The 18,400-nt window shown below is 36.2% G+C and overlaps 3 protein-coding genes across 7 annotated transcripts; all 3 read right to left on the bottom strand.

Annotated features, from left to right (window-relative positions):
- Window positions 1-660: 660 nt before the first annotated feature.
- On the bottom strand, window positions 661-1,215 carry LOC21386566 (putative disease resistance protein At4g11170). Its single transcript, XM_010096407.1, has one exon. It carries the CDS (start codon window positions 1,213-1,215, stop codon window positions 661-663), a length of 555 nt encoding a protein of 184 aa, XP_010094709.1.
- A 1,233-nt stretch (window positions 1,216-2,448) lies between these two features.
- Window positions 2,449-10,883, bottom strand: LOC21386565 (actin-related protein 4). 4 transcript variants are annotated; one of them, XR_002902073.1, is made up of 22 exons: window positions 10,678-10,883; window positions 10,419-10,477; window positions 10,222-10,313; window positions 9,543-9,719; window positions 9,368-9,441; window positions 6,436-6,516; window positions 6,260-6,320; window positions 6,079-6,128; window positions 5,821-5,875; window positions 5,512-5,589; window positions 5,355-5,408; window positions 5,169-5,222; window positions 5,030-5,090; window positions 4,722-4,773; window positions 4,433-4,499; window positions 4,258-4,320; window positions 4,092-4,154; window positions 3,761-3,823; window positions 3,345-3,409; window positions 3,108-3,176; window positions 2,899-3,021; window positions 2,449-2,813 (listed from the first exon to the last, which is right to left on the bottom strand). XR_002902073.1 is itself a non-coding variant. In XM_024164472.1 (22 exons), the coding sequence occupies exons 2-21, from the start codon at window positions 10,429-10,431 to the stop codon at window positions 2,976-2,978; spliced, it is 1,338 nt and encodes a 445-aa protein (XP_024020240.1). In that variant the 5' UTR covers window positions 10,432-10,477; window positions 10,678-10,883; the 3' UTR covers window positions 2,449-2,813; window positions 2,959-2,975. The 4 variants fall into 4 exon arrangements, 3 of the variants coding, with proteins under 3 accessions (XP_024020240.1, XP_024020241.1, XP_024020242.1); XM_024164472.1 differs by having other exon boundaries at window positions 2,959-3,021; XM_024164473.1 differs by having other exon boundaries at window positions 2,449-2,614; window positions 2,959-3,021.
- A 1,488-nt stretch (window positions 10,884-12,371) lies between these two features.
- On the bottom strand, window positions 12,372-15,529 carry LOC21386562 (phosphoglycerate kinase 3, cytosolic). 2 transcript variants are annotated; one of them, XM_024164471.1, is made up of 6 exons: window positions 15,433-15,529; window positions 15,118-15,324; window positions 13,713-14,051; window positions 13,300-13,617; window positions 12,937-13,095; window positions 12,372-12,773 (listed from the first exon to the last, which is right to left on the bottom strand). In XM_024164471.1, the coding sequence occupies exons 2-6, from the start codon at window positions 15,310-15,312 to the stop codon at window positions 12,579-12,581; spliced, it is 1,206 nt and encodes a 401-aa protein (XP_024020239.1). In that variant the 5' UTR covers window positions 15,313-15,324; window positions 15,433-15,529; the 3' UTR covers window positions 12,372-12,578. The 2 variants fall into 2 exon arrangements, with proteins under 2 accessions (XP_024020239.1, XP_010094705.1); XM_010096403.2 differs by lacking the exon at window positions 15,433-15,529 and having other exon boundaries at window positions 15,118-15,422.
- Window positions 15,530-18,400: the final 2,871 nt, after the last annotated feature.

Here is an 18,400-nt window from a genome sequence, read left to right as displayed (position 1 = left end):
TATAATATTGTTTCCCTTCAATCATTTGTATGTAAAGAAACAGACATATTTGAGAAAGTTTCTTACCATTTCATCTTTCAATACCCCAAGTACGTCTTCATGAAACCACAATCTACTTCGTTCCTCGGGTCTATTCGTCAAATTTTCCTCAACAACTGCTCTTCCCATGTCTCGAAGCAAATCGTGCATCATGATCTTGTTTCTCTCACTTACAGTTATAAGGAGGTGCCGAAGTCCAGTTTCTGCATAAAGACCACATCCGCCTAAAATTTCTTGAACATAGTTCATGTCCATGCCAATAAAGAAACAAGATATATCGAGGAAAATGTCCTTCACTGTGTCATCATTTAATCGATCGAAACTTATTCTGAGCTTTTTCAAAACATTCTCATGTGGAATTTTTTTCAATTTATCTATTTCACTAATCCAGATTGATAACTCCGCCTATGCGTTTGTATAGCTGGTCCCAAGCCCGAGTAAAGGAGGAGGGTTGCGGTAGGTTGACGGTCAGCGTAAGAATAAGTCACTCTCATGAATTTCACTTGCATAGTATCTGTACTAATCCACATTGATGGAGTACTCATGCTTTGAAGGTATGAACCTAAAACCGAAAGAGCTAATGGCAAACCTCCGCAATAATGTACTACACTCTTTGAAAGCTCAAATGTATTTTTCATTCGATTGTCTTTCCCCCAAGGTGTGCCAACTAAAGAGCTCAAGAGATTCAATTTCGTTCATTTCTGGAACCATAAATGTAGCATCCACATTAAGCTCCTTCAGTAACTGCTGATTTCTTCTTGTTATAATAATTATGCTACCTGGACCAAACCAATCACGACTTCCGGCGAGGGCGTTTAATTGGTCCCCGTGATCTGCATCATCAACAATGACAAGTACGGTTTTGCCACTAATTGTATCTTTTATTACCCGGATTCCTTTATCAAAACTATCTACCCAATCTACTTTCTTTCTTAAGATATGACATAGAAGTCGTTTCTGCAAGCGAACCCTACAATGTGGTCGATCCCATATCTGTCTAATATTCTCAAGAAAACTTCTATTACTACCAAATTCAGAATGAAATATGTTATAAATGGCTTTGGCTAAGGTTGTTTTGCCCACTCTATTCATCCCAAATATGCCCACAAAACGAACTTCATGATCATCTAAACCAAGCTTTAACAATGATCTAACTTCTTGCATGCGAAAGTACATTCCAACAGGCTAGGCTGGACATGTATGCCGTGTTTAGAATTGTTCTTGTTTTTGTTTTTCACATGTTTTGAGAAAGAAAAAATGAAAACGATTTCAAAACGGAGTTTGGCACAATTAAAGATAAAAAACGAAAATAAAAACGAAAACGATTTTTTAGTTTAGTATAAAATATGAGAGAAATGAAAAACAACTTTTAGTCATTTTTTATTTTTTATTTTCGTTTTTCATCTCTCGAGCAGAGAGAGATAGACATTAATGAGTTTATTTATACTGAAAATAATCTCTTGATAAAACTACCAAACACATTTTTAAAAATGATTTCTGTCTGAGATTAAAAACGTTTTCATTTCTATTTTTATATAAAAAATAAAATTATTTTAGAACGAGTTCCAAACGCACCCGTAAGTTCACGGTACTCGGTGTTTTTCTTAACATGTCATCAACAATCACCTTGATGAGTTGTAGTCATTCCTGGAAAACAATTTCACAGCTAAATCATAATTCATTCTACAAGTATAAAAATTAAAAGGGAAAAAGGAATGACTTCTGATGACCTGAAAATTTGGAGCCAAAAAGTCTAGCGCATTGTCCCGTGCATCAGTCATTGTCTAAGATCAACTTACAATACACGACAAAACTAAGAACTAGTCAATTGCATCAAATTTTCTTTTTATTTTTGTCAAGTTAACGTCTGAATCGGATTGATGTGCTTGTCCTTTTTTTTTTTACAATGTATTATTAAATTTAGTACACGTTTGTTTGTTTGTTTGATTGTTTGACAGTATTAAAACACCGTATTGAATAATAGTATAATAATATGATGTTTAATGTGACCATCATAATTTATAAACTAATACGGATTGTAAATTAATACGGTCTATATATAACTCACTATTTCAACCATCTAAGGTCCGTTTGGTTAGGATAAATCGCTCCCGAAAAAGAATCTATTGATTCTCTCCTAATTAGTTGGACCATAGGTGCAATGAATTCCTTCACCGGTTCGTTTTGTTCACACATTGAAGTTAGTGATTCTTATTCATTAACGAGAACTTTGTAAGACAAAAAAATTTTAAATTCAAATTCTTTGTGAGAAAAAATACTGCAGTAAAATTCAAATCATGAGTTCAAATATATGGTACCAAACGGGACCCTAGTTTAATTAAATCAGGTTTCAAGTTCAACGAGCTGGCCATGTCACTGATTTACTAAAGATTTAGCCAAATTCGCGTCAAGAGGTTTTTGTCTGAAGTTGGATGCTGATGACTCAAACAAGGACTCGCAATTTGTCACATTCGAACAGGAGTTTTAATAAACTTGTATTTTTGTTTTGGTGTATTTCTCCAGTAGCGTCAGAAGTGAAACCATGTGGTTTTGTGTATCCTTCGAAGAACTTGAGCTGCAAGTAACAAAATAAATCTAAAACTAGGGAATAATAAACTGTACTACAAGCCTACAAGTTCAAAAAGTTTGCTACAACATCAGACAATGAAGCTGTATATTTTCAAATTAGAACAATCTTTATCTGTCTAATACTACACAAGCTTTAAACAGCCTCAGCAACTCTAGCAAAGGTTAGTGTGGAACACACGGAAGACCTGAAAAAGTCAATAGCTAATAGCATTTAGTTCATTAAGAAGCTTTAATTAGAAAACTAATTACATGTCTTAAGAATGAACAAACATTCAAGAAATTGCGGAAGGACACGAGCAACATCTTGTCGTCCGAGATAAGAGAAAAAACCTTGTATGCCATCCATTCTAAGGGCACTTTCTTTGAATGTAAGAAGCCCCATGCTCTTCATACCTATTAAAGACGTACATAACAGGTTGTCATTAAGCGAGCTTCAAATTTGTTTGTTTAGTATGCCCACCAAAAGTAGTTGCACTTACTCAGACTTCGAGAACCACATTTGCTGGAACGAACCAAGAGAAGCCAATATACTCCCACCTATCCAAACACTGGAATAAAGAATGCAGCATGAGTTGACTGGTGGGACGTAGAAATTGCAAGAATGTGTTGTATAAACAACAATTTTCATAACAAAAATGTGTAACATCAGAGAAAGAAACGTAAAAGAAATATAGTGCTTCAAACTTGAAAAGAAGACTGAAGAAAATATATCCTACCTAAATCGCCTTTCCGTTGCGTTTCCACTTGCCAAGACTTTAACTCTAGCAGCTTGCGGAGATTCCTAAGTATTGAATAATGACGCTTCAGTATTTTTGACAGAATACCGTATATTTGGTTACATGAAAAGCATTTTTGATTTAACTAAATATATAATTTGTTGAATTTAGATGACAGAGCTCTGTGACATGAGATATTCAATCTCTTTATGAAGATGGTATGTAGCATATTAGACAAACAAAACTTAACCAAAAACGTAAGAATACAATAATTCATAGTAGGCTAAATATGCCACATATGTAATTAAAGCTTAGAATAGACTATGCTTGTAAGTTTCGGAAAGGTCATTGAACAACCAAATATCAGCATCCATATGTTTAGACGGTGGAGGAGAGTGCTTGAAGAACAGAAATACCTCAAGCAAATCTTTCTCCAGGCGTTCTTTCAACTGTTGCATTGAGGCTGTACCACCGGCAAGCTGTACAGCAGAAAAAACAGAAATATCAAATCTATTCAAGATAGCACGTGCGGAAGATTTCATGCGTTCCAAGAAAGATCATGAAAGATATTTCAGGTCAACTTTGTAAAACGGTGTGACCAGTTCAGTAGCAGTAATAAGATTAAGATAAAACATTAGCAACCTTTATATAATTCTCTCATAAAAGTAATAGCGCATACTACAAATATTTTATCAGTCATCCACAAAACCAAGGGAGAGATGTAAATGACAGTGTATGAACTTTTACCAATATGCTACTGAATAGCTCTCTACGAATATCCACATCACACTTATTGATGCTCTCTATAACCTGACAAGAAAAGAAAACGGTTAACCGAGAGATTTTTTTTTTTTTTTTTTTGAAGGAAAAGGTTAGAACTTTCGCAAGAAATTAAAACAAGCCATGAAATTACCATTTGTGGCAACCCACGAACAGAAGCAGCAGTTTCTGCAAAACACTCCATACCAGGAATTGTCTGGCATATATATTTAAACACAAAACTTGAAATTACTAGGGGAAAAAAGAGAAAAGAAGAAATTTCCAGAGAAAAAACGAAATACTGGCATCTAGTAGATTTAAGACACCACCTGAACCAGGGATGGGTTAAACAGCACGTCGGGTGTCTTGAATCTATCAGCTCCAATTTCAATTGTCCTGCATTACGCATATAAAATAAAAACTAGACTTTCATCAAACACTAATCAAAAACCATCTATCCCATGGTAAAAGAGTGCTACTGGTGTCAAATAGTCAGTACTCAGGAATTGGTAACATAAAAACAAGTAATCCAGCAATTCAAAATTCCAACCACGCAAAATAATACCAGGAACCATAACCTAACTAATAAATTTTTTCCCAGACTATAATAGGACTTACTGGCCATCAGGAAGTTCATAAGGGGTCATTGGAATATTTGAATATGCGCTTTCTGCAGCCAAAAAAAAAAAGGGACTATTAGAATGGCTGTATAATAACACTTAAGTCACCGAATATAAAATTTCCTTATAGGGACAACATTGGCAAGGATTTGCGTGGAACATACAAATGTTCAAATGAAAAAAACTATAAACTGTAAAATAAGAACAACCAGCTCCCTCCTCCCCCTCAACCCTCTCCCTACACACAAACTTATTAAAATCAGAAGAACAATAATTAGTCAAATGTAAAGATGGCAGAATACAAACCATCATATGGAGTATCCGGGGCTCGACACACGCATTCCTTGATATCACTAGCAATAACCCTCTGTTGAAAAAGAAAACTGAGCAAAAATAAAGAAATACAATAACCCGCTAAAACAAAATATTATGATCACTAACTGACCTGGGAGTAAAGTTTGTAGCTTTCTGTTGTATTTGGAAAATCGACGTCAACTGTCTGTACATTCAGATAAATGAACATGTAATAGGAAGATCAAAGTACAAAGAACAACGTAATAAAAATAAAGGCATTATCTGCACTAAAAAAATAATATCATAATAATGGAAAAAGAAAAACAAAATATAGTACCTGAAACTCTCCGGCTCGTATTTCCTTTCTCTTGAAAGCGTATCTAGGTTTAATCTATAAGAGATGCATGCAAACATAAATTGCAAGCCCAAAAAAATGAAACTAACAAAGTCACACAATCTACTCCGCTTGAATGATTGTCCGGTTAATCACTTACCGTAATACCTTTGCTCTCCAAACTTTTCGTCAAGCAATCGGCAAGAAAATCTCCTCCAATAGGAGACGATAACACAGCCTGTTGTTAAAAAAGAGCAACGGGTATATTCAGAATACCTCAGACACATTAATGTTTGGTAAGCTTAATACTCAATGCACAACTGATTCATATAAATAAGACTCACTGACATATGGTATGCCTCCAAATACAAAAAAGCACATGGACGTGCTGTATTAAAACATAAAAAAATAATAAATAATAAATAATAAATAATAAGAAAAGGCCAACTAGATAGAGCTGAGAAAATACCTTTTGAAGAACATAACCGTCATGAACTGGAGCAACTGTCGTGGATCCTCCACCACTAGATGAATTAATAATTGTGGACGACCATACATTAGCATTGCATCCATAAACAAAAATCAAGAAAGAAACAGAGGGAAAAAATGAAGAGCCAAGAAGAAAGAAGGGAAACTCATCAAGTATATCAACATCTAAAACCCATGGTAATCCAATTTAGTTGGAATTAAAGCAATTAAAGACGGTCAATTTCATGTGACATCCTACCTATCAACAACTAACGAAGTGGCACGTCCTGATGCAAAAGATGTCAAAACCTAGACCAAAGAAAAGATCCCTAGTTAATGAGCAAGTAAATTTTACAAAAGGAGAAGGAAAGAGTAATGGTCAAAAAGTTAAGCCAAGAAATATAAATTGAAGTCAAGGGATGGCCAGAGTAGGGGCATACAGCATTCTTCGCCAGAAACAAGGCAGGAACCATGTACTTTTCAAACATTAGCTCTGCTGCCCTGTCAGACATAATATACCCCATAAGATATAAGGATAAACTATGAATAAAAAAATAATAAAATGAAAACCATAAGCAATGTAGCAACTAAGAAAAGTTGAATAGTGCAAAATTACCTCTCTCTTTGTTGTTGAGTGTTGGAAGATGGTTCTGCAAGTAGCATTGGATGTTCTTTGGGATCAATCAGTAGACACTCCCTGGAAATGAAAGTTATTGCATGAATAGACATAATTTCTTTTCTGTTAGAAGATGTTGTACATAATTAGTGTAGTTAGTGGTTAAATGTGATTAAAGTGGTTGTCCAATAGTAGTTAGAATATTCATTGTCGCCTTCTTCAACAGACCCATTTAGGCGTTATTCTTCCTTTCGTTTTGCTGAGTTTCCGCTGTTCTTTGTGACGGAGTTCCGTCCAACACTGTTAGTCGCACCTAGGGTTCTATCGTCATCACCTAGTCCTCGTCACGCCGCCATCGGTAGATCCGCCGCTACCTAGTACTCCGACAAAACCCAGGGTTCCAATCAACAAGAATCCAACGACCTCCGTCACTCGTCCAAACTCTGTCGCAGCAGTTCCCGCCACCATCGTCGTCCCAGTCACCGTCGTCGCCCCGCCGTTGTATACTCCAGTCCCGAAGGCCACCGTTCGTGAAGTCATTCATGTCGGCGACGCCCGGCTCCTTGCAATTTTGAGTTAGATTATGGGGGTGCAAACGCTGAAAAACTAACGTTGGTGATGTCATCTTTTCTTGGAATTTATTACCAAGTAAAGGCTTTGTAGGCCCCGACTGGGAAAAAAAAATGAAGACAATTTGGCTAAAATTGATCTTTTTATTTACCAGAAGAGTTACAAGCTTAAATAGACAAATTACATTATTAATATTCTAATTACTACTTGACATCCATTCTAATTACATTTAACCACTTACTACACTAATTATGTACAACTACTATCTACCAACACTCCCCCTCATGCTGGAGCGAAGATATTTTGCATTCTCAACTTGCTTATATCTTGAAACTTTCAACTCGACAAGCGTTTGGTGAGAACATCTGCAAGTTGACAATGAGATGAAACATAAGGAGTACAAATCAATCTTGCATAAGTGAGCTTCACAAAATATTCCGCTTTGACTCGTGTGCTTGGTAAAATCATTGTACTATAATATGTTACACTCAAAAGTAACCAAAAACTGATAAACACGCTAATCATCAGAAGACTTGGATTGTTTGCCAATTAACTAAATCTTTTTAACAAAAAACTCCATTTCAGTAACGTGCAACTTCTTCCAGTTCGCCTCCATCGTCGTCCCAGTCATTGTTGTCGTCTCACCACCGTCTACTCTAGTTCTGAAGGCCACCCTTCGCGAAGCGCGTTCATGTCGGCGGCGGCCGGATCCGTGCCCGTCTTCTCAGCGTAGTCGATCATCCCCTTCAAAATAGCGATCTCTTCTTCCGCACTCCACACCCTCTAAAAAAGTAGCTTCTTCAAGTCATCTCCTCCCGTCTTCTTCGGCTCCTCCTCATCCTCCTCCGAAACGCCATTGTCGACGTTGGAGTGGTTCTTCTTGGTCCGCTTCGTCGATTGCCTCAACGGAGTCACCGAGGGCTTCGATATTGGCTTCTTGGCCTTCGGCAGCGAAGTCTCCTCCTTACGCTTGACGCTCGCTTCATGTTCGTCGTCTTCGGAGCTGGAGGCTTCTTCTGACGAGACTTCTTCTTTGTTAAAAGAAGAAACCGCCGGGAGAACGTCCACAGGGCGTGCTCACTTTGGTGTTATCAACAAAGACGAAAATCCAATTTTTCAATCTGAAAAGTGAAAACCCTCGTCTTTGTTGATGGCATTAAAGTGAGCACGCCATGTGAACGATCCCCCGGCGGTTTCTTCTTCTAACAAAGAGGAAGCCTCGTCAGAAGAAGCCTCCAGCTCCAAAGACGACGAACAAGAAGCGAACGTGAAGCACAAGGAGGAGACTTCGCTGCCGAAGGCCAAGAAGCCAATATCGAAGCCCTTGGCGACTCCGTCGAGGCAATCGACGAAGCGGACCAAGAAGAACCACTCCAACATTGACAATAGCGTTTCAAATGAGGATGAAAAGGAGCCGAAGAGGACGGGAGGAGATGACTCGAAGAAGCTACTTTTTTCAAAGGGTGTGGAGCGCGGAAGAAGAGATCGCTATCTTGAAGGGTATGATCGACTACACTGAGAAGACGGGCACGGATCCTGCTGCTGCCGACATGAACGCGCTTCGCGAACGGTGGCCTTCGGAACTAGAGTAGACGGTGGCGAGACGGCAACAATGACCGGGACGATGATAGAGGCAAAGAGTAAGAAGCTACACGTTGCTGAAATGGAGCTTTTTATTAAAAAGATTCAATTGATTATTGGAGAACAATCCAAGTCGATACTAGAGGCGACCAAGTCTTCTGATGATTAGCGTATTTATCAGTTTCTGATTACTTTTGAGTGTAACATATTATAGTACAATGATTTTGCCAAGCACTGGAGTCAAAGCGAAAGCAGAATATTTTGTGAAGCTCACTTATGCAGGATTGATTTGAACTCCCTATGTTTCATCTCATTGTCAACTTGTAGATGTTGTCACCAAACGCTGTCGAGTTCAAAGTTTCAAGATCTCATAAGCAAGTTGGGAATGCAAATATCTTCGCTCCAGCTAGAGGGGGAGTGTTGGAATATGATAGTTGTACATAATTAGTGTAGTTAGTGGTTAAATGTAATTAGTAATAAAAAAATCAATAATGTAATTTAAATATTAATAATGTAATTTGTCTATTTAAGCTTGTAGCTCTTCTAGTAAATAAAAAAATTAATTTTACCCAGATTGTCTTCATTTTCTTTTCTTTTATATAGAGAGAGAGAGCGCTAAGATGATGAAACACATGGAAGCCACAATGAAAGGATTACAACAAAAAATTATGTTGGTTTCCCAACGTTTGCATCCCCATAATCTAACTCAAAATTGCCCGAGAGAAAAAGAAAAGGAAAAACTATGCACCATCATATACACCAAATAAGAATCAGTAGAAACCTGAAAGCATGGTCCCATATGCTGTCAACAAGATCCCAGTCAGCAACTATTCCATCCTTCATAGGTGACAGCACCTGATAGAACAACAAACGGTGGTAAAGAGCATAGAACAAGGAAAAACTGCAAGCATGATAGAAAGGCAACAAAGTAAATAAATAAATAAGTACAAACTGACCTCCATATAATCCCGGCGAAATCCTAAAGCTTGAGATCCTACATAAAGCTTCCGACTTCCCTTGGGTTTCTCAGAATCACCAGCCTTCGCATTGTTTTTAGATTCTACGGCAGATCCAGAGTTCTTTTCAGCATTTGCAGAGTCATCAACTTCCATTTGATCAATAGATCCAACAACCTTAGCAAAAGTAAAAATATAGATCCACGTTAGCTTTAAATTCACATACACGCCCAGATTACACACACGCATAGAAAGCAACTTTTTATGAAGACAATTTAGCAGAACCAATGTTCTGGAATGACAAAATAAGTGGCTTTTTAACGAGCAGCCAATTTTTCAGGCTGCCGATGTGGAATGGGCAAAAGGAATGATTTCATGGCTCCATTTCCAACTTAAAAGTTACTAATGGTGTAAAAGTTGGAGCCAAACACATGAAAAATACAAGAAAAAAACAAAAACAAAAAGCTAACTACAGTTCAAGATTACTTCATTTTGTGAACTTATTTTCCATGACATTTGCAATCACCACCATGTAGAAAAAGTATCTACGTATAAGTACTAAAAAGAAATAAAAAATTAAGTCACATTGTCAAAATCGAGCCAGTAAAGGTCAAAATTTTAATAAGTAAAAGTGCAAAAAAAAAAAAAAAAAAAAAAAAAAAAAAAAAAAAAAACTTACGGATGGAAAGACGGCCTTGGGAGCATCTTCACCGGCATAACCAGCTTTGCAAGTGTGAGAGCCCAAATCAATTACTATAGCTGAAACTTCATCTGCAATCCCAGAAAAGTAAAAACCCAGAAATTAAAAATTAAATTCAAATTTAAGAAAATGAAAATTTGTGAGAGAAATTTGAACCGGGAATTAACAGTACTCACCCCCTCCGTACATGATTGAAACAAAAACTTCAAGCAAACGCCAACAGTACGAAGAGGCACTGAGAAAGAAGAAATTTTCGAACTTTAGCTTCAAAATTACAACTATAAAAAAGAAAAAAGAGCTAGCGAAAAAAAAATTATTCTGTAGCAATTGAAACGCGGAAAAAAAAATAATAACATAGTGCCTTGTGCGTCAAAATGATGAAGTTATAGGGCAAATTTCATAATAGTTTGTGCGAGTGAGAGAGTGGGAACGAACGAAAGTGCAGGACTTGCAGAGAGGGAAACGGAGAAATGACGAGAGTCCAGAGAGAATAGGGCGGAGATGAAAGAAGAAAAAGAAGAAGCGGCGGTGGAGCTGTCTGGAGACCAAGCGGGCCAGCGGCTGTGGAGCTCTCTGGAGAAGAGATAGCGGCGGGTGAGAAAATGAGAGAATACACAGAAGAAGAAGAAGAAGAAGAAGAGAAGAAGTGAAAATTGAAAAGTAAAGAGGGTTTTGGAGCGCTCACGTGGATTTAAGTCTTTTAGAACAATGTAAGCGACGTCGCTTTAACTCTGAGAAATTTCAATAGTGCCGCCGTATTTTTTAAATTTTTATTTGGACCTTATTTTTCCTTTTTTTTTAATCTACAACCGTATAGATAACGTGTTTTTCTGAAAATTAAATATGTATTTAACAGTTAGATAGAGTCACAATCACATAAAATAAATAGAATACTATTACTATTTAATAAAAATTAAATGTGTCTCTTCTTCTTCCTCTACTTTTTTTTTTTTACTTGTGCAGTTAAGAAAGACTGCGTAATTAAACATAAAAATGCATAAAATACTATTACTATTTAATAAAAATTAAATGTGTCTCTTCTTCTTCCTCTACTTTTTTTTTTTTTACTTGTGCAGTTAAGAAAGACTGCGTAATTGAACATAAAAATGCATAGAATACTATTACTATTTAATAAAAATTATAAATGTGTCTCTTCTTCTTCCTCTACTTTTTTTTTTTACTTGTGCAGTTAAGAAAGAATACGTAATTGAACATAAAAATGCATAGAATACTATTACTATTTAATAAAAATTAAATGTGTCTCTTCTTCTTCCTCTACTTTTTTTTTACTTGTGCAGTTAAGAAAGAATACGTAATTGAACATAAAAATGCATAGAATACTATTACTATTTAATAAAAATTAAATGTGTCTCTTCTTCTTCCTCTACTTTAAGAAAGAATACGTAATTGAACATAAAAATGCATAGAATACTATTACTATTTAATAAAAATTAAACGTGTCTCTTCTTCTTCCTCTACTTTTTTTTTTTTTTTTACTTGTGCACGTAATTGATGATCCTAATGGAAAGATGTAACAAAAAATATTTATTTTCCTCTACTTTTTTTTTTTTTTTTACTTGTGCACGTAATTGATGATCCTAATGGAAAGATGTAACAAAAAATATTTATTTTTATCCTCCAAGCATATAATTAAGTCTCGTTCATTCCACCGATTCGAGTTTTCAATTTTAGATTTCTACAGTTAAAAACTCTTAAAAAATATTACATTTAACTTTTTCTGTTACAATTAAAAACTCTCAGAAAATGTCACATCTCAGCTCAAATTGAAAATTCAAATTCGCAAAGTGAGTTGTCATTCTTCTTTTTTTTCTTTTTTTTATTTTTAAATGAACGACATATGCCATTGGATGCTGGATACGTCGTTTTCACTAAATTAACAAACGGCACATTTTATTAGTATGTTATCAAATGACCCTCGCCATGGTTTCCACTATTTGCTTTTGCATTTTGGTTGATACTTGATACTACTGTAACCTTGTTTCGTTCCATTACGTGTATGTGATTTTTTTTTTTTTTTGGTAATGACTGAATAGCACAAGACAAGAACAAATTCATTGGACAAATCAACAACTAATCACAGATTGATAGTTTAGTTGTTAAAAACATTGTTCAAAAAAGAGAACATTCCTCCAAACTCCAAAGTACTGCTTCATTTTGATGATAACCATGAGAAAAAAACACTTATTCAAATCTACTCTATATAGCCTCTACAAGTTCAAGCTCTACAGATGAAATTTATCTCCCGGTTGACAAACCAACCAATGTAATGGCATAAAACAGCGAGAAAAAACAAAAGCTAGGAGTGGACAAAGAGCTCAAGCGTCATCAAGAGCAAGCACTCCGGGGAGTTGCTTCCCCTCGAGAAGCTCTAAGCTGGCCCCGCCTCCGGTTGAGATGTGGCTCATCTTGTCAGCAAGCCCGACCTTCTCGACTGCAGCAACCGAATCACCTCCTCCGATGATGGTTGTCACCCCCTTGCCGCTGATCTCAGCCAGCTTCTTGGCTATGGCCTGCAAATGGGAAAAATACATCATATTCGACAACATGAAAATTGTCCACTTTCAATTACCTTCAAAAAAAAAAAAAAAAAATTGCCCTCTAGTCGTTTTGTTACTTTTGGCGATCGACGTGAAATTAATGCACAACAGCTTCAAACTCGAAAGAGAGCGGTACCTCTGTTCCAGCAGCAAACTTCTCAAACTCAAAAACTCCCATGGGTCCATTCCAGATGATGGTCTGAGTGGTATCGAGGGTTTCGCTGAATGTTTTGATAGAGTCCGGTCCAATGTCCAATCCCATCCAGCCATCTGGAATGCTGGATGCTGGCACAATCTGCAAAAAAGCATGTCGATGCTTCTTAAGATCTTTATAAGATAGTTGTTCAGTTGTTGCATTAATAGCAAAAGCTTCAACAAAAATGGTTTAATTAATGAACTAGAAATCCGAATTCCATGATAATCATTTTCCTCAATAAGAGAATTTTACCCACATGATTAACTTTTATCGAATACAATGCAAAGTTACTGAAATACTAACCTTGCTGTTAGCATCCGGAGCAAACTTGTCTGCAATGACCACGTCTGTGGGGAGCAGAATGGACACCCCTTTAGCCTTGGCCTTCTCGAGAAGCGTCGTGGCAAGGTCATACTTGTCCTCCTCCACAAGGGAAGATCCAACAGAATAGCCTTGGGCCTTGTAGAAAGTAAAGATCATTCCTCCACCCAAGAAGAGAAGGTTCACCTTCTCCAACAAGGACTCAATTACTCCAATCTTGGATGACACCTTGGCACCCCCGACAATAGCAGCAAATGGCCTCTTCGGATTCGCCACAGCTCCAACAAGGTAGTCAAGTTCCTAAAATCACAAAATACACAAAAGATTCTTAATAAGTTTTGGTTTAACAACATCAAAATATTTGTCAGTTGTCACAGAGATCAAAAGCCACATACCTTCTGCATAAGAAATCCAGCAACAGAAGGCTTCAAGTACTTTGCCACGCCCTCGGTGGATGCATGGGCCCTGTGGGCAGTACCGAAAGCGTCGTTCACGTACACCTCTGCAAGAGAGGCTAGCTTCTTGGCAAACTCAGGGTCATTCTTCTCTTCCTCCTTGTGGAACCTCGCGTTCTCAAGAAGCAAAACTCCTCCTTCTGGAAGCTCGGCAACCAATTTCTCAACTTCCTCACCAATACAGTCGGGTGCTATCTTAACCTCAAATCCCAGAAGCTCAGACAGCCTTGGCACAAGAGGCTTTAGACTGTACTTGGGTGTGACACCCTTCGGGCGTCCCTGAAAATAAGAAAACAGAACCATGTGTTAAAGCAATCTTGCAGGAAAGATCAACATTATGTGTTTTCTGGAATAAGAAATAAAATGTCAAATGGTACAAGCAAAAGAGAAACGAAGAGGAGTAAACTTAAGATGATCTTCATTATTAGAACACAAGCACCACTGACCAAAATCAGAGAAGGAAAAAAGAAAGATTCACAGTTTTTTCCTGAACCATTCAATATCAATTTGCAGGAGTATACATGGAAAATAAGAATGAATAAATGGACTAAAGATCCAACTATGTTCAGATTAATTCCATTTAGCACACAAAGCATAAGCTTTAACACAAGCTCGGAAAAGAAAAGGACAATTGAACAGAACATTATCCATAGCAAAACATGGAACCTGCAATACACCCTAATTAAAACAGTATCACAATTTCCAAGAAAAGATCGAGCATCCATACAAGGAAATCCTATTACTTGAGAGCCTCATCGTTTTGACGAGGTTTATCAAAATTTATACGTTTGGAAAAGGACTAAACATGAAACAATTACATTCAGCAAAAAAGAAAAAAGAAAATGAAACAATAACGAAATAGGTCCCAGAAAAAATCTGTGGAACCAAACATGCACCAATAAAACTTTAGAGACAGGAAATTTGTTCGGTCAATTTTGAGAGAGAGAGAGCTGCAATGCTTTAAAATTTATTTTAAAAAACGCAAGTAAATTGGAGTGGTGAGCTTTGAAACTGATCTACACGGATCAAACAGATTCTTAAAAAAAAATAATAATAATAATTCACCTTCCAGAAAACAAACCCTTGATCACAGATAAAGTACAGCAAACATATATTTCTCCTGAACCCAAAATATACGAGTGAACAAATCGAAATCACACAAATAAGCAAAACAGATAAATACGAGAATGAAAAAGGGCAAAACCCATCAAATACGACAATGAAAAAACAGGCAAAACCCATCAAATACGACAATGAGAAAAGCAGCGATACCCATCAAACGACAGTGGAGAAAAAGGCGAAATCCACCAATACGACAATGAAAATACAAAAGCAAGAGGCTCACCAAATGACTGCAGAGAATGACTTTAGCCCCATAGCCGATCAAGTACTGGATGGTGGGCAAGGCGCCGCGGATTCTGGTGTCGTCGGTGATGTTAAGGTTGTCGTCCAAAGGGACGTTCAGATCGACCCTTACGAACACCCTCTTGCCCTTCAACTCCGCCTCCTTCAGAGTTCCAACACTCCTCTTGGTCGCCATGATTAACAATCGCTTCAAAATAAAAAATAAAAAAAAATAGTGAGAAAAAACGAATGCCCAGATCGAAAATCCGAGAGATTTGAACGAAAATGAGTGAAAGATCGGAGCTTTGGAGTTTACGAAGAAGAAGACAAAGATGAAAGCTTCAAAAAAAGAGTGAGATCAAGCGAGGAAAATGGTAAAGTTCGAGAAGGTTATATAACGCAGACGAATGGGTGGGTTTGTGTGTGTATTAGGAGATGTGCGAGAGACACGTGTGAGCGTTGAGGCCGGTTTGTCAGATTATCTGTGGTTCGAGGAGGTTGGTGAAAGTTCAAACCTTGGGCTGGTTTAGCGTATGGTTTAGCATTAGCATATACTTTTTATTCTATTGTGAGGTTCACTTAAAGCCTAATTTTGAAGCCATACAAGAGAAAAGAGATGCTAAGTCTAGGAGTGTGTAATCAAACCAGATTATTTCAGCGATTTCGAAAAAAAAATTAGACCAGATCCTTGTATAATTACAATCAATTTTGGGTCAAAATGAAAGCAATTTAATTCACTTTTTAAGAGTTAATTACAATCAATTTTGGGTCAAAATGAAAGCAATTTAATTCACTTTTTAAGAGTTAATTACAATCAATTTTGGGTCAAAATGAAAGCAATTTAATTCACTTTTTTAAGAGTTTTTTGGAATGTTGGTTAATTTTTTAAAAACAAAATTGTAATCCTAATCTAATGGGAGCTTCTCTAGTAGAATTAGAAAAAAAAAATATAATTACTAGTAATTTTTTATTTTAAGCCGTCAAATATGATGTGGTTTTAACTTAATTCAACAGTTAAAAATTAACATTATTAATAAGATTATCTTACCAAAAAAGCACTTAAATGTGATATCTTGTTTTATATATTCTGAATGTATATATTTTAAAAAAATATATATACACCCATATAAATCAAAACTCTTTGGTTCAAGATTAAACCGTGCCTTAAATATTAGATCTTGTACTATACCCTTTTACAAAGCATAAGAAAACAGTTTTTGACGATCTAAGGACTAGCTTGGTTTATGAGCTCAAACTAAATTCAAATTTTTGTAAGAAAAAAAAACACTATACCAGAATTATTTGAACTGAAAATTAAACCCTTTTACCAAATATGCTATAAAAAAAAAAGAATAGGAATTTAGATCCTTTTACCAAACATACTATAAAAGAATCATATTGGTCAATTTCGATAATTTATAGTCTCTCCGACACGGCCCTAAGTTGAACCACATAGCTACAATTACGTAACAAAGTTGCATCAAAATACAACACAAATTAAACTTGCTAACTACGCTTTATCTTATTTTCCCGGGTAATTTAAGGCCCGTTTAGTTCAGTGATTCGAGTTTTTAATTTAAGTTGAGATGTGACTTTATGTGAGAATTTTTTACTGCAGTAAAAAAATTAAATGTGACTGTTTATAAAAAAATTTTATTGTAATAAAACTCAAATTTTAAACTGAAATCGGTGAAATGAACGTTAATCCTCTTTGGTTTAGTACGCATTGGTGTTGTCATTGGTATTCAAGTGTATAGCCGTTCTTTGCACGGTCACCACGCCACAAGATGAGGTGAGCGGGCCGTGATTCTGCATAACGTAGAATTCCGGCCCAGGAAAGTCCCCAGGTCCATAACCGCAAAGATGCGGACCTGGAAGCAGGTGTACTCCGATGGCTTGAGGAGTCCGTCCACCTTCATGGTGAACAGGCTGAGACGTGCTTGGAGCCCATGGACTCCTAAGCCCGAAGGATCATGGCCGACTTGCACAGATATTCACTTGGTCCTTTGGACTGACTCAACGAGGCTTACATTCTTGTGGTGGCTTTTTCCTTTCTTTCTTTTTTCTTTTTTCATCATGTTTCTTCTTAATCAATATGAAAAATATATATTATTATGCGTGGAATTTTATTTTATTCCATATATTTTTCTTTCTTTCTTTTTTTGTTTTTTTCGTCATCTCTCTTCTTAAGAGGAAACTATTATTGTCAATATGAAATATATATATATATATATATATATATTATGCGTGGAACTTTATTTTATTCCATTTTTTTCCTTCAAATTATTGCTAATACAAAATAGGTTGACCTTTGGACTTGGAGAGAGTGGAACTTACGTAACAACAAAAAAATTATAACTCATATGGGGAGTGAATATTGCATAAAAACAATAAACATTATGATTTAATTATGGATTAAATCGTCACCTACTCTATAAAAGTTATTAAAAAAAAAAAACTTTCACGCACAGACCATCCCATATATTCCAATAGAGAAGGCATGGCATGTGATCTATGTACCCTTTTTTTTTTTTTTTCATTGTCACTTGTAGAGGGTGGATGATGCACAATGACAATAAAGAATTATAGACTATGAAAAGGTCAAAAAAAAATTGGGCAAAGAAAATAAAAGAAAAAAAAATCTCTTCATAGAGCCGTAGACCATGTTATCTGACGTATTGATGGAGGAGACATGGCATTTTTCATTCTCTGTTATTTTCTATTGCAACTGTTGTTTTTCTTTTCCTTTATATTTTATTTTATTTTTTTAATTTTGTATTTGCAAAAGGTTTTTTTCATTTTGTTAAAGATAAATTTTGTGGTTCAAGGATCTCAATTGTTGGCTTTCGTGTTCCTCTCAATTTGACGTCTTTTGGTGGCCTCACTGAATGACAAAAGCTTTTTGCACCATCCACATCACAAGAACCACCTGAACCAGAAAGAAATGTAGGGAATGGAAAGATGGGAGATTTTTCATTAACAAGAACTTGTGAGGTTATGAACCACTTTTTTAAAAAGTCGCCATTATCTCAAGACCAATTCGGGGCTCTCATTGTTGTGCCTTGAATTCATTTACATCTCATGATCAACTTTTCAGAAAATGTCCCTCTCCCACATTTAATAGCTGAGTTGAAAATCTTGAGGATCAACTTCCCAGAGAAAGGCTCAAAGACAGGTTGTTCAGTGGATCACTTGACTACGCTTCCCATGGACTTCCAATAATGTATGAGGAACCAAGAAACTTGGTAGTAGCTTTAAAAAAAAAAAAAAAAAAAAAAGGAGAA

Source organism: Morus notabilis, unplaced genomic scaffold (assembly GCF_000414095.1).
Source record: "Morus notabilis unplaced genomic scaffold, ASM41409v2 Scaffold187, whole genome shotgun sequence".
In the NCBI taxonomy this organism is placed as follows: Eukaryota; Viridiplantae; Streptophyta; class Magnoliopsida; order Rosales; family Moraceae; genus Morus; species Morus notabilis.
The sequence above is the reverse complement of the archived record's forward strand: the minus strand, read 5'-3'. Positions and strand labels throughout refer to the sequence as shown.